The 14,252-nt window shown below is 42.1% G+C and overlaps 1 protein-coding gene across 1 annotated transcript in view; it reads right to left on the minus strand.

Moving 5' to 3' along the window:
• Positions 1–14,252, minus strand: part of Dgkg (diacylglycerol kinase gamma) — a 162,879-nt gene that overhangs the window by 116,085 nt on the left and 32,542 nt on the right. The window contains exons 5-9 of the mRNA XM_027951541.2: positions 14,078–14,248; positions 10,081–10,130; positions 6,478–6,552; positions 5,656–5,778; positions 572–689 (exon numbers count right to left, since the gene is read on the minus strand). Coding sequence (XP_027807342.1) covers positions 572–689; positions 5,656–5,778; positions 6,478–6,552; positions 10,081–10,130; positions 14,078–14,248 — 537 coding nt within the window. The remainder of the gene's footprint in view (positions 1–571; positions 690–5,655; positions 5,779–6,477; positions 6,553–10,080; positions 10,131–14,077; positions 14,249–14,252) is intronic.

Below are 14,252 nucleotides of genomic sequence, written 5' to 3' on the forward strand. Positions count from 1 at the left end.
ACCCCTTCAAAGACTTCTTGTGGGAGCCCCTTTCTCCCTGCTCCCCATGTCCCCTTCTTCCCTGTCACCCTTTCTTTCTCCTTCTTATTCACCTGGTTCTCCTGTTCATCTTTCCAGTCTCTCATTCCCCTTTTTCTATCACTTGGGGTTTTTTCTTTACTAAATGGGTTGTCAAGTGAAACAAATGTTTCGCTTTAATTCTGATTGTTTTTACAGAATCTAGAATGCATTGTTTCACTAATTCAAAGCTAAGCAAAACAAAACAGGTTCCTTTGAACATAAACATAAACATTTACCCAACGAAAATCAGTATGAGATGCTTTTGAATTACATATGAACTTATTTTTTCTAGGGGATCAGTGGCCCATTGACTCCAACCCTACTACAGGTCTTGTCCATTTGATGCTAAGATAGCTCATAGAGGCCTTCTTTAACCCTGCTGCTGGAACAAGAAGAGTGGTCCCTTAAGCTCAGAAGCAGAGAGACCTCGATTTTCCCTAGAATGGCCAGACCAACCATGCACAGAGCAGCACAGCGAAGTGGGGAAGAGGTTTAGGGGAAGTTTACTCACAAATGCAGCAGAGGCCTTGCTTCCGCACCCCCATCAGCATGATGTGGCAGAAGTTGCAGTAGGTTGGCTTCTTAAAATGCTTCATGGTCCAGGCATGCCTCCCGTCCCCTTTTGAGCCCTGCAGGGGTACAGGAGGTGAGACCCTGAGCCTTCAGCCCCAGCTAGAGGAAGTGGGTGAGGGTGCCTCCTGCATGTTCTTTTTTTCTAAACAGGACTCTTGTATATGGAAGGTAAGTCATTTGTTTTTAAAATTGTTTTAAATTCAAATAAAAAGTTCTTTTTGTGTTTTGTAAAATTAACAAACATTAAAAACAAGAATACCTAAATGGGAATGTGGGAGAATTAAATAAGCCCTTTTCAAATGGCCAGTGGAAGTGTAAATTGGAACAATTTGATTTATCTACATACCTACCTACCTATCATCTATGTCTGTCTCTATCACCTGCTTATCTGTTAAATGTTTACAACTTTTGACTTGTAATTTTCCCTTCTGGGTCTCTCTCCTAAAGAAAGACAGATGAGCATTTTTGTGCTCTGCTGAGTGTTTAACCCAGCATTACTTAAAATAACGAAAAACTGGAATGTCCTAAAGTCTCCAAATTACTAAAAGATTAATGGTAGTACACTGATATGACTTCATGTTAGAGGGCAACCAAAAAGTCATTTAAAGAATTATCTAATGGCATGAGAATGTGTTCATGATATATTGCTGAGTGAAAAAAAACCAAAAGGTAAATTTCATGAGATATATATATATATATATATATATATATATATTTTTTTTTTTTTTTTTTTTTTTTTTTTTTTGTAGCAGGGATTGAACCCAGGGACATTTAGCCACTGAACCCATCCCCAGCCCTTTTTAAAAATATTTTATTTAGAGACAGGGTCTTGCAAAGTTGCTTAGGGTCTCACTAAGTTGCTGAGGCCAGCTTTGAATTTGCGATCCTCCTGCCTCAGCTTCCGGAGCTGCTAGGATTACAGGCATGCGCCACTGCACCCACTTGATGATATATTCTGATTTCAGTCTTTGTGAACTAAGATCTTTGATGGAAAGAAGTTTCACTGATCTGTCAACAGAGGTTAGCTATAGCTGACAGTATTGTGCATTATTTTTTTCTCTAATTTCTCTTCTATATTTTCCAAATTTTCTACTCTATACACTAGTGTTCAAATAGAGAAAAAAAATAGTTTAGTAAAAATAATGTGCTCCTTCTACAAACTTTCTGCACACAGAAAAAATAGTAAAGAGCAAGACACAGAAGGAGAGGGATCATCTCCTCCAGATTTGGCTCAGAGGTAAAATCATCTTTACCCACTACACAGACCACGTTCCACACAATCACACATCTTCTGGGGAACACCAAGTCTCCCACCTTGTGGCCCTGGGAGCTCAGTGTGGCTCCAGGCTGTGGCTTCAGGACACCCCTCCCCACATATACTAGTTCTGAAGACTCCATCACAAGAGTATCTCTGGGACTGGTCTGAAGGGAAAAAGTATGGTAGGTAATAAGGTGATGGGGACCCACAGTCAGGGACATACAGTCCAATGTGCAGGAAGTCCAGACCTTACTTCTGGCCACTTATGCCTTTGTACTGGTCACTGTGGTCAGTCCTACTTCTGGCCCCACACTCCTGCTTATGGTCTCTGCAGCAGCCCACATTCTTTTCCAAATGCTGGTCTTCTCTTCCCCTGGTCCAGGTGAAGCTCATTCCTTCTCACCACCTCAAAACCCGGCTTCTTCCAGACCTGAGTTTTACAGAATTAATGTCCCTTCATCTAAGAGTCTCCACTTCAGGAAAGAGATACAAATGGATAATGATTTACCAGATGACTGATTCATCCATTCAATCGGCAAACATCTATCTCAAGGTTTTATTTTTTATTTTTGCAAGAATTAAATTAAATAATGTAAGTGAAGCTCATAATCCACTGCCAAGTACATTAAAATTTTTATTAAGTTCCTACTCTGCAACAGCTACTGGAGACATGAAAATAAATAGAGCGCATATTTAGGAGTAAGGAGATTAGATTGATTCCTAGTCTACAGAGGAGAAACAGAGACTCTTGGACTATAACTAGCCCATGACCATCTAGAGAATAAGTGAGGGGGTCAGTAGTTGAACTGGGGGGGTCCAGCTGGTTTCGGAGCCCAGGCTCCTTCCAGGCCTCTCTCCTACCTCCACCACCCAGGGTTTCCCTTCATGGACAGAAAAGAAGTTACAGCCCTTTTCAGAAGATCCAGCTTCTTCATGCATCTGAAAGGACTATCATTTCATCTGAAAATACCCTTATTCGCTAAGTCAATCAGCTGGCTCGGCTTTCTCAGCTGCTGCTTTTCTAGATACAAGAAGCCAATGGACAATGACTTGGAGCCAGGAAACATTTCTGCTTAGGTTACAGCACCATCATGTGGTTTTTTCATTTCTGCACATGGGAGGCAGTAGCCTCCATGTTTTATGCCACTGCTACAATTTCACCCAGAGAGAGAGAGAGAGACTGTTTTACATATGTCCTGTTCACAGATGCCCAGACTCCTCAGTGATCATCTGTGGGGTTGGAGGAGGCCAAACAAGCAATAGGACATTGATGCATGTTAAAAATTTACTTAAGGGACTGGGGCTATGGGCTCCGTGGTAGAGCACTTGCCTAGCAAGTGCTAGGCCTGGTTCAATCCTCAGCACCACATAAAAAGAAATAAGCAAAATAAAGGTAAAAGGAAAAAGATGTAGTCATTGCCTTAAAAATGTTTTATTTAAAGTATATATTTAAAAATGAATGCAGGCCAGGCAAGGTGGCTCACACCTGTAATCCCAGTAGCTATGGTGGCTGATATAGGAGGATTGTGAGTTCAAAGTCAGCCTCAGCAATGGTGAGGTGCTAAGCAATTCAGTGAGACCCTGTCTCTAAATAAAACACAAAATAGGGCTGGGGATGTGGTTCAGTGGTTGAGTGTCCCTGAGTTCAATCCCCTGTACCAAAAAAAAAAAAAAAAAAAAAAAAAAAAAAGAAAGAAAGAGAAAGCATAAAAGCTTTTGATTAACAAAAATCAAATTTGCTTTTTATTTTCACTTGCCATTTTTGCTGATATAATTTATATCAAAATAAGGCTGATTTAGCATTTGGAAGAATGTTGAAGAAATAGTCAGGTTCTCTCTCCTCTAGCCAGAAAATAGTGACTGCTCTCATGCAGAGATGGTGGTATTTTGAACCTCACCAAGTCCAAATAGGGCAAAAAAACAGAAATGGGTTCATTGTGATGAAAATGTTCTATCTCCATTTCCCAAATGAGGAAAACCAAACAATGGCATTGGGACAGCACCCAGGCAGAACTTCCATTTTGATGGAAGTATTGATAGAAGAAAGCTTACTCATTTGAGCACCCAGTTCCTGGCTCATGTGGGTTTTTGTACATATTGTTTCATGAGGGGTCTGATGTTACAGAATGCGGCAGGTGGCCTCTGGTGCAGACCTGGTATGTGCTCTTGGGTGAGTCCTTTACCTCTCTAGACCTTAGTTTCTAAAATGGAAGGGACAAACCAGGAATGACAAGGTCTTTTCTGCCTCTAGGGCTCTAAGAATTAAGAAAGGAGTTGTGTAGATCCTGGTTCCTTGATCACCACTTAGCACTTGGGAAGAACTGGACATGCTGCAAGACAGGGCAGGACTCTTAGCTCCTGAGCTTTGGAAATAAAGGCTCCACTCTAGTCCTGAGTTGCAGGCCTGTGGGATGGAGTTATGGGCCATGATAGTCAGCTTGAGGCTAACCCAACTTCACTTTCTATTTTCTCTCTATGATACTTCAGAAATCTCAAAGGAGTGGTCACACAACCTGTATGACTGTTCTGGTAAATCCTTAATGTCACCATTTACCCTTCTGCAGGGTAATTTTCCTCCCTCAGGTATGGAAGTTAGTGTACTTGGTAAATAAGCAAAAAAATGTAGTAACCCACTGGGTCAGATGCAGGCTATTATAACCATTGATTTCACATTAAGCCATTACACGAATCCCCTCCTATGATCCAACTGGGAGATTTCCCTGACTTTTCTTCCATTTGAATCTTTGATCAAGTTGTTCTGCCTGCATAAGCTTTCTCTTCTACCATCTTCTACCAGCCTAATCATACCCAATCTTGACAGCCAGAACAAACCTCCTCCTAGGTCCTTCCACCTGATCATTACTCTCAAGAATGTGTTTTCAAAATCTCACACATTCTTCTTGGTCAACACTCCCCCCACCCCCAGTTTCTTCCTATTGTTTTTACACTTATGTGTGGGGAATTAGAAAGTGCAGGGTCTCTGGAGTCAGTTACAAATCCTGGTTCTTCCTTTGCTTCTTAGGATCAGAACCTCAGTTTCCCATCTACACAAATTGGGATAAAAATACCTACCTTATCTGGATGTTCTGTTAAATAAGAGACCATTCATGAAAGCCACCCTGTAGCAGATCATCATTCTTTTTCCTCTTTCCCTCCTTCCCTTTTCTCCTCCTTTCTTCTATCCTTCTCTAATTATTACCATTTAAAAATATAATTTGTTGAAAAGATGGGAATCTTCCCTGAGGTTTTGTTTGCTTGGTACAAGAGGTTGAACCCAGGGCACTCAACACAAAGCCACATCTCAAACGCTTTTTTATAGTATATTTAGAGACAGAGTCTCACTGAGTTGCTCAGGGCCTTGCTAAGTTGCTGGGGCTGACCTTGAACTCATGATCCTCCTGTCTCAGCCTCCTAAGCTGCTGGGACTACAGGCATGTACCACAGCACCTGGCATCTTTCTTAAAGTTTCTCTTCTTCTTTTCCTGGTTGAGCATAAGCTTTTTGCAGGCAAATATCGTATCTGTGCCCTCACAGCATGCAGAACAATGTTTTAAATTTATTAACAACTTAGCAAATGTTTCCTGAAGGATGAATATATTTGGGGCATGAAGATAGGTAAAGAACTGAGAATAGAAAGGACTTTTGAGCCAATCCGAGGGTGTGACAAGCCCACTGGGAAGTCTGGCTTAGAAATCATATATATTAATATGGATTCCAATGTTCCAAGATGGCAAGGATCTTTGAACTCCAGCTTATCGACTTACAGAGTCATCCATTCCCAAGAGGACCAGCAGTGGGATAGTGGTCATTCCTCCGTGGACCCACTCCTGTAGAGACACAAAGCCGTCCCGGTCGTAGTCCATCCCTTGCAACATCTCCTTCAATATCTGTGGAATCCAGAGAAGTGACAAACATGTCCATTTTTCATCCTTGATTTTTCTACCTCCCTCTGGCCACTGCTTTCTCTTTCATCCTGCATCACCCATTTTCTGTTTTACCCCTTTCCCCTCTTATTCAAAATGAGTAGAGCAGTGAAGGGACAAGACTAGAAGTGAGGGGACCAGGGTCCTAGGTCTGATTCTGTCTTGACCTGAAGGTATGGCCTTGGGCACATCACCCACCTCTTTGGGTTCAGGTTTGCTCATCTGCAAAATGGAAATAACACTATCATTGCAGCAGTGTAGGAAGGATTAGAGAAAATATGTACAAGGCATCTAATATAATTCCTGGTCCATAAGAAACCCTCACATGGAGTTAATTGTTGTTATTAATATTACCTGGTGATTGAGAAAAATCTCTAAAATTATTTCTGGCTCAAATTCTCTGATCTATGAATTCTTGCTATATAAAACTTTAGCTCTGGTGGAAAGGTTAGAGGAAGTTATTATTTCTTTTATTTCTACACTTTTTCTGCTGCCACCTACATTTTTCTTATCAGAGAAGCAGCAGGTCACAGCATAGGACCCCAAAGAAGCTGTCAGTAAGGGAGCACCTGCACAGCCAACATTGGCACCCATGTCCTGAGTAGGTCCCACTCTTATTTTGAAAGCTCACTCCAAAGTCACCCCCTGCTTACAGAAACTCACAGGCCTTAGCTCCGTGGGATCCCACTCCAGATACTGGGCAATATGCAGCATTTGGTTGACAATGCGATCCATCTCCTAGAAAAAATCAGGGGAGAAAATATGAAAGGGAGATCCCAAAGAGGTGTTATTAAGAGCAAAACTCAAAAGTGAGTCGAGTGGGAAGATGGGCAGGACAGAGTATGAGAAGAAACCAGTGTTTCTTTTCTTTTTCAAAAGTTGTTCCAATATACACTTCCAATCACCATCTAAGAGGGCATGATACATGATTGATTGATTGTAGTGCTGGGGATTGAACCCAGGGCCTCATGCGTGCTAGGCAAGTACCTACCACTGACCTACATCTCCAGCCCAGAAACTGGTATTTCATGAGGAGCTTATTGTTTGTTTCTGCCTTGACCACAGAGCTAATAGATGCTTACAAGAAGCACAGGACATGGTATGCAGAAAGCGCTCTCAGCACTGACTTCTCCTAGGCCACCTTCCTTCCCTTGTCCTTTAACTAGAAAGGCATAGAGAGTCCACCTGCTTTCTCCTACAAATACAAACCAAGAGGTTGTCACACCTTATCATTAGCAACTTGGGATCCATCTCCCCTCTCTCAGGGGTCAGTTTCATTCGATTACTATGAACTGAAATTTAGATTATTCCTTTGCATCATGGTCCAGCCCCGAACCCAGGACTCTATAAATAGGAAGTTATTGAGGGATATGTTTGCCTGGTAAGTAAGCTTTTTGGTACCAAGGCCATACTTCATCTAAAAGATTTGTTGAGTGCTAATGAGTCAGTGTACAGAAAGCCCCACTGGAACATATCAGACTGAGAAATTATTTGGTGTTAAAAGTTAGCATCTTATGCGTGGGCACCATCTAAGATGTTTGTAGTATGATTGTTCTAGGGGGATGTGTGGGTGGACTCAAGCAAGGTTGAAAAGTATTACCTCTATCAGGTTGAACGTCAGATCAAAACAAGCAAGCTAAACCCCAATAGAAATTTAAAAATTACATTTCACTTAAATTAAAAGAGTGATCTATAGGAAAACTACAGGATAGGGCACTAGGTAAAGGCAAGGAAATGGGCATAAAGGTGAGGTCAGGGATTGGCAGAAGTTCCAAAGGAAAATAACTTGTGAATCTACTCGGGTCCAAGATTCAGTGAGAAAATATGATTCAGAAAGTGAGGAATAGATCCAGTTGTGGGCTGTGTAAATAAGAGAGTGGGTGGATTTCAGGAAGAACTGGTTCTCCAATGCCTACCCTGGTCAGGCCACAGTTGGATAAAGGATCATGGAGTGGTGGAGTCTGTTGTGTGTCATATTTTAAGAATGGCACTGACAAACTGGAGCTTGTGCAGGGCAGGCGTTTACAACTGCCTCATGAGAAACGATGCATGAACAGGGACACTCTTAGCTTGGAGGAGATGTTGGGGAGATGTGACAGCACTTCAAAGGCCTGTTGTATGGAACTGATTTCCACTTGTCTTGGTCAGCTACAGAGGGTAGAGGGAAGCTGAAGGATGGAGAAAAGGAAGAACTCCAGGGTCAGACTATACTTTGGCCTCCCTGTTGGGCTGGGGAAGTGTGAAGAGCATCAGGTTTTGTGTTGAATATTGTCCTAGCAGAGAGACAGAGAGATGCCTTGAGTGTAGGAAGGTAGCTCTAACAGTCACCCCAGCAGTGAAAGGCTGTCTTGAGTCCCATCATTGGGATGGTTCAAAAAGAAGATGGAAGTCCACTGGCCAGGGATTCGAGGTGGGAAGTTCAACATGACAATTCTTTTCAGACTTGTTTCAGTCCACAAATGTCACCTGGAAAATATATCCGGGCTGGGCGTGGTGGGGCACACCTATAATCCCAGTGACTCAGAAGGTTGAGGCAGGAGGATCATAAGTTCTAGGCCAGTCTCAGCAATTCAGCGAGGCCCTAATCAATCTAGTGAGAACCTCTCTCAAAATAAAAAGGGCTGGGATGTGGCTTAGTGGTAAAGTGCTCCTAGTTCAATCCCTGGTACTGGGGACAGGGGAGGAGAAAATAATACATTAGGAATTGAACCACTCTTGACCACTGACAGTGCTTCCACTCCGTGCACCGTTGCCATGATTTCATGCCTTAATTATTTTCATCACCTCCTAACTGGTACCCTTGCTTGCAACCCCTACAGTCTATACTCAACACAATAGCTCAAGCAAGCCTGCTAAAATAGAAGTCAATCATGTCATTCTGCTCAAACTCCTCAATGGTTTTTCATTTCTCCAGAATAAAAGATACACCCTCTAATCACCCAGAAAGCCTGATACACTTGGTAAAGTCCCCCCAGCACCATTGCATATCTTCTCTGATCCTATCTTCTATTACTTCCTTACTCTGACTCATCTGTTCACTCACTCTGGTCCAGTCACACAGGCCTCCAGTGAGTCCTCTAACACCCAAGCACCTCTCAGGACTTTTGCACTGGCTGTCCCCTCTGCCTGGAGGCTCCCCACCTAGATGGCCTCATGACTGACTCCCTCACCTCCTCTAGTCTCTGTTCAGAACCTCCTCCCCAGGAAGGCCCCTTGACAACCTTAGCCAAAGGTGCAACTCCCTCCATCAGCTTCCTCTCCTGCCTTTATTTTTTTTCTTAGCACAGATCCTTCCTATGCTGTTTAATGTCAATGCTTGCACCTGACTGAAAGCTGCCCGAGGAGATTAAATTTTGTCCGTTAGAGACATTGATGTATCTCCAGTGCTTAGAATACTGCCTGACATCCGGGATACTCAGTGACCAAATGCTTGCTAATCTGGAGCTGTCTGGTTGTTCCCTCAAATGCCTCAACCCACAACACTGCTATGTGGCTGGAGGAGTCCCACACAGGCACCTGGGTTTCAAGGGAGTGGAGATAATTCTGTTGGTCGGGTGGACTTGTTCTCTTCCATCCTGTCTCTGGTCTGACTCGGCCCCTTGCATTTCAACCTCACAGCCTTCCCATTACTAGGCCCTGATTCGAGGTGTCAGTCATGGCCATAGGGTCTATCTGATGTCGTGAACCTCCTTCCTTTTCTACCTTCTTCCTTTTCTATTCTTTCTCTTACTTTATGGTCCCTGAGCTGTCCCTGACACTTGCTGAAGGGGCGAGGTGAGTCACAACCTTTCTCAGGTGCAGTGGGATGGGATCAAGTGCTCAGAGCAGGCAGAACCAGGCTCTCAGCACTGGGGAATGAGAGGAAAGCAAGGGTGACAGCAAAGCACACCAGTGGTCACCTCCTTTCCTCTCCTTCTTGCCCTGGGCTTGTTGCCTCACTGGCCTGCTCCTCTTGGCTGCAGAAAATTTCAGGGGGAATTTGTGAATGGAGAAGTTAGATTAGATGAAATACTAAAACATCTCTGCAGTCCGAGATTTTACAATCCCAAGCTTCTGCAATGAAAAGATAAATTGGGCTTCACCCTCTGCGAGGCTGGCTCTTTGGAAGTAAAAGGCAGGGGTTCTGCTCAGATTTCTGCCGCCATTATTAAGACACTGTAATTCCCGTAAAGATGGAATGGAGAATTTTCAGATTCTTCCTCCACCTGCTCCCCGATACCCCACCCTTTCTCAGATCCAGCAGGGATATTTGGAGTGAGAGCTTACCGCTTGGTCCAGGAGTCCGTTCTCATCTGAGTCATAGAGACGAAACATGACTGCAAGAAACACAGAGGTCAGGCTTGAAGTGTCCTCCAGGAACTTGGGATGGGCTGAGGTTTTGGTGCTACCAAGTTTTTTGGGTCAGTTCTGGCTGGCCATCACTGGATGAAGCTGTTGTAGTCAGTTCACCCACCCTCCAAAGTGCACAGTCTGGCTCTCTTACATAGGGGAGATGAGGAAGGAGAAACAAGCTACTTGGGTTTGGATCTGCCTGGGCAGTAACTCTGTGGCTGATGAGATACAGGTCAAAAATGTGACCTCTGAAGGGCATGCACACCTCGGCATCACTGGAACCCACTCAAAGCAGATGCCCAGCTGGTTGTGGGGCAGAGGTATCAGAATTATAGATGGCCTTTGTTTCCACTGTACTTAAAAAGAATGTAGAATTAAGAAGATTTAAATGCTGGTGTGTCCCACCACTTCCGGAGTTTCAAATCAGTTATCACATCTTTGGGCTCAGTCTCCTTATTTGTAAGATGTGAATTATAGTAATTTCTTCCTCCTAGAGTTATTTTGAGGATTAGAATATAATTGATATACCATATTGACAGTGCTTAGAAAGTGCTCAATGGGCGCTATTTATTTTATTAATGAACATTTATATATTGCATTTAATATGAACCAGGTACTGTTACATGTATTTTATCATTATTACTTAATCCTCAGAAACAATCTTAAAAGGTAAATACTACTCCAGAAGCTATTTCAGGTTGAGGATTCCTTATCTGACATGCTTGGGACAAGAAAAGTTTGGGTTTGGTATTTTTTTTAATTATAATATGTGCATACTAACAATGAAATATTTTGTGAAAAGAACCCAAATTTAAACACAAAATTCATTCATATTTCATGATACATCACCTGAAAGTAATGTTATATAATTTTTTTGTGTACTTGTGTTTTGACTGTGACCTATCATCTGAGGCCAGGTGTGGAATTTTCCTCTTGTAACATAATATTGAGACTCAAAATGTTTTGGATGTTGGAGCGTTTTAGATTTTGGATTTTCAGGTTAGGAATGCTCAACCTGAATGTCTGTTTTGTTTTTGAATGTCAAGGTATTATTTGGGAACATATGTCTTCAGTTATGTTCCAGCTGTAGGGAGGTGATGTATATAAAGAAAATCTGGGGGGCTGGGGTTGTGGCTCAGTGATACAGTGCTTGCCTAGTATGCCTGAGGTACTAGGTTTAATCTCCGGTACCACATTAAAAATAGAAAAAAATCAAATAAAGGTATTGTGTCTACACATATATGTGAAAATCTGGGAAGGAAATTTGAATTAAAGACTAAAAGTTCACTTATAGAACCTGGAAACCTATATTTTATTCACCCAAAGGACAGAGATGTGCTCCCTGTGGCCTCTGAAGTAAGCAGGGCTAAACAGTTTTTCTTCTTCCTCTTATTCTTTAAGCTCCTCATCATGCCTGCTTCCTCTGTGGAACCTCCCCCAGGTGACCCTGTTCTAAGATAACCCCTTCATATGTGCTGGTCACACCGAGTTGCCCTCAAGATGTTTTAGTAGGTCCCTGCATTTTGTCTTTTTTTTCAGTGGTGTGTACCTGATGGAGTCTAGGTTCTTTGAAAGTAGAACCATGGGCTTCTGATTCTTTGTGACTCCTCTGTCCTGGTCAGAATGTCCTGGTCAGGGGCATGCAGTGCATGCTGCTTATTCCCTGAGCAGATGGTCAAATAACAGAAGAAGGATGGAGCTTCCCATTAACCTTGTGCTGGACTCTGGGCCCAGGTGACTGTCTAACAAACACCTCTTTAGGGTCCTACTGGGTATGAACCATAGAACTAGAAGGAGCTGAGGGAACAGCCCCACCTTCAGTGATGGGCCATTGGGCAAGTCTTTCAACCTTCCTGTGCTTACATGTAAAACAATAATAATCCTATCAACCTTCTAGGGTTTCTGTGAGATGAAAATGACAAAATGCACTTAAACTAAGTAGCAAATATAAGGTGTTTAGGGATGAGAGTATTACTGTATTGGCAATAGTTGAGATTTCAGATTATTACTTCCCAAAAGGCACATGCTTGGTTTTTTAAAAGAAAGCTTGTTTTCAGTCACTAAAATTAGGGAAAGATTTGAACTGATGTCCTTAAATTAAAAATGAAAATAAAAAAACTCTACAGAATATGTGGCCAAATTACTATAACCCAAATTTGCAAGGAAAAAAATTGGCAAAATGGAAAGGGAAACAAGAAATTAAAAGAGAAGAAAGAGACATAATAACCAATGGCAACATATGGACTTTCTTTAGATTTGGATTCAAAGAAACAATTAAAAATACATACATAATTCAGAAAATGTGAATCCTGGCTGAATACTTGACAATAGCAAGGAATCATTGTCTTTAGATGTGATAATAGTGATGTGGTTCTATTTAAGAAGGAACCAGTGATTTTAGAGGCACATGCTGAAATATTTACAGATGAAATTGTATGATTCCAGAAATTTGCTTGGAAATAAAGGGAAAGGTTGGGAGGTATTAACAAAACAAGAACGACTAGAAGTTGATCCTTGTTGGAGCTCAGTAAGACCTATGTGTGTGTTCACTACTCTTTACCTATATCTATCTTCAAGATTTTTTATAATAGGGCTGGGGTTGTGGCTCAGCAGTAGAACACTCATCTAGCATGTGCAAGGCCCTGAGTTTGATCCTCAGCACCACATAAAAATAAATAAATAAAATAAAGGTATTGTGTCCACTGCAACTAAAAAAATAAATATTTTTAAAAAATATTTTTTATAATAGAAACTTTGAAGTTTCTTTACATTGCCATTTCAAGACTCAGACTGAGAGTCACTAATATGAAGAATTTGCTACCTTTACTTTGTTTATTAATAAACATAATGCCTAAAACTCAAAATCCAGCTCAATGTTGAAAATAATTTGACATTTCACTTTTAACATTAGCCAGCAGAAAACAGAAATCTGCTACATTTGCTACCAAATTAGCACTTAAGACTTGCAATTGTTAACACCTCAAACCTATGGGGGAGATTTTAAGCTGGGCTAATGAGCAAACTGTTTCATTTTGTTTTTGGCAGGGTTAACCTTTGGCAGACTTCCTGTGCTAATGTTTAAGTTTGGTTGGCTAGTCTCATTACTAAACGGAATTTCGACATTTGCCATAAAGTATATGTTTTTTCCTTCCTGTCTACTTAAGGTCCCAAGAGAAGCAAAGACAATAGGTACTTTTTAACAAGGTCCCATCATCCCCCGATCTAAAAAGCATGCCCGCAGGCTCCAGAGGCCAGTGAAACAACTCCTGGGCCGAGTCCTCTTCAATCTGCAGGCTCTCTCTGCCCCAGCTCTTACTCTCTTTGTGAATATCTGTTGTTGAAACCATCTTTGTAGCACCATGAAATCAAGTTCAATTCCAATTAATTAATCCCCTTTCTCCAGAGATCAAAGAGCTTGTGGGTAGAGAGTGGGGGAGAAATGGAAATAAACCTTACCATGACAGAGGTCGATTAGAGCCCAAGGGAGAGGGGAAAAATTCCTCATGGTTAAAGAGTCGCTTATTTATGAATTAGGGGAGGAAAGGAGGTCAGATATTGAAGATTTTTCCTTGAAAAATCCATCAGAGGAGGCAGCAGCTTTTGAGTTAGATTTTTTTGAGTTTCAGAAAGCCCTGGCAGCCAAGCAAAGGAGTCTTGACCCCTGGATGAGCCCTTCTCCCCTTTCCAAATTCTGTTCTCACAGCCAATGACTTAGATGCCCTTCCTACCCTATATATAAGTGACACTATGTCTTAGGGTGGGTTTTAGGAAATGTTCCTATCCCTGCTGGCAGTAGGACAGAGGAACCTCCCCCAAAGAGGTAGGACCCATATCCATAGATCAATCTTCAGTGTGTTAAAGAATGATTGACAGGATCCCAGATCCTCCTCTAGGAAATAACCAAAGCCCCCTTGAGAGGGTGAATACTTACACTCTAGTTTATCTTGAGGTCTCCCCGTCTCCAGCAAGGAGAGGTAACACACCACATCCTTCAGGTACACTACGGGGGACTCTGGGCTTGAAGATGGAGCAGCTGGTGCTCCCAGGGGGGTTGCAGCCACTTGGTTTTTAGATGGTGCTTGCTTCTCCACCGTTTTCAAGTCTGC

The sequence above is a fragment of the Marmota flaviventris genome, chromosome 8 (genome assembly GCF_047511675.1).
Source record: "Marmota flaviventris isolate mMarFla1 chromosome 8, mMarFla1.hap1, whole genome shotgun sequence".
Taxonomy (NCBI): Eukaryota; Metazoa; Chordata; class Mammalia; order Rodentia; family Sciuridae; genus Marmota; species Marmota flaviventris.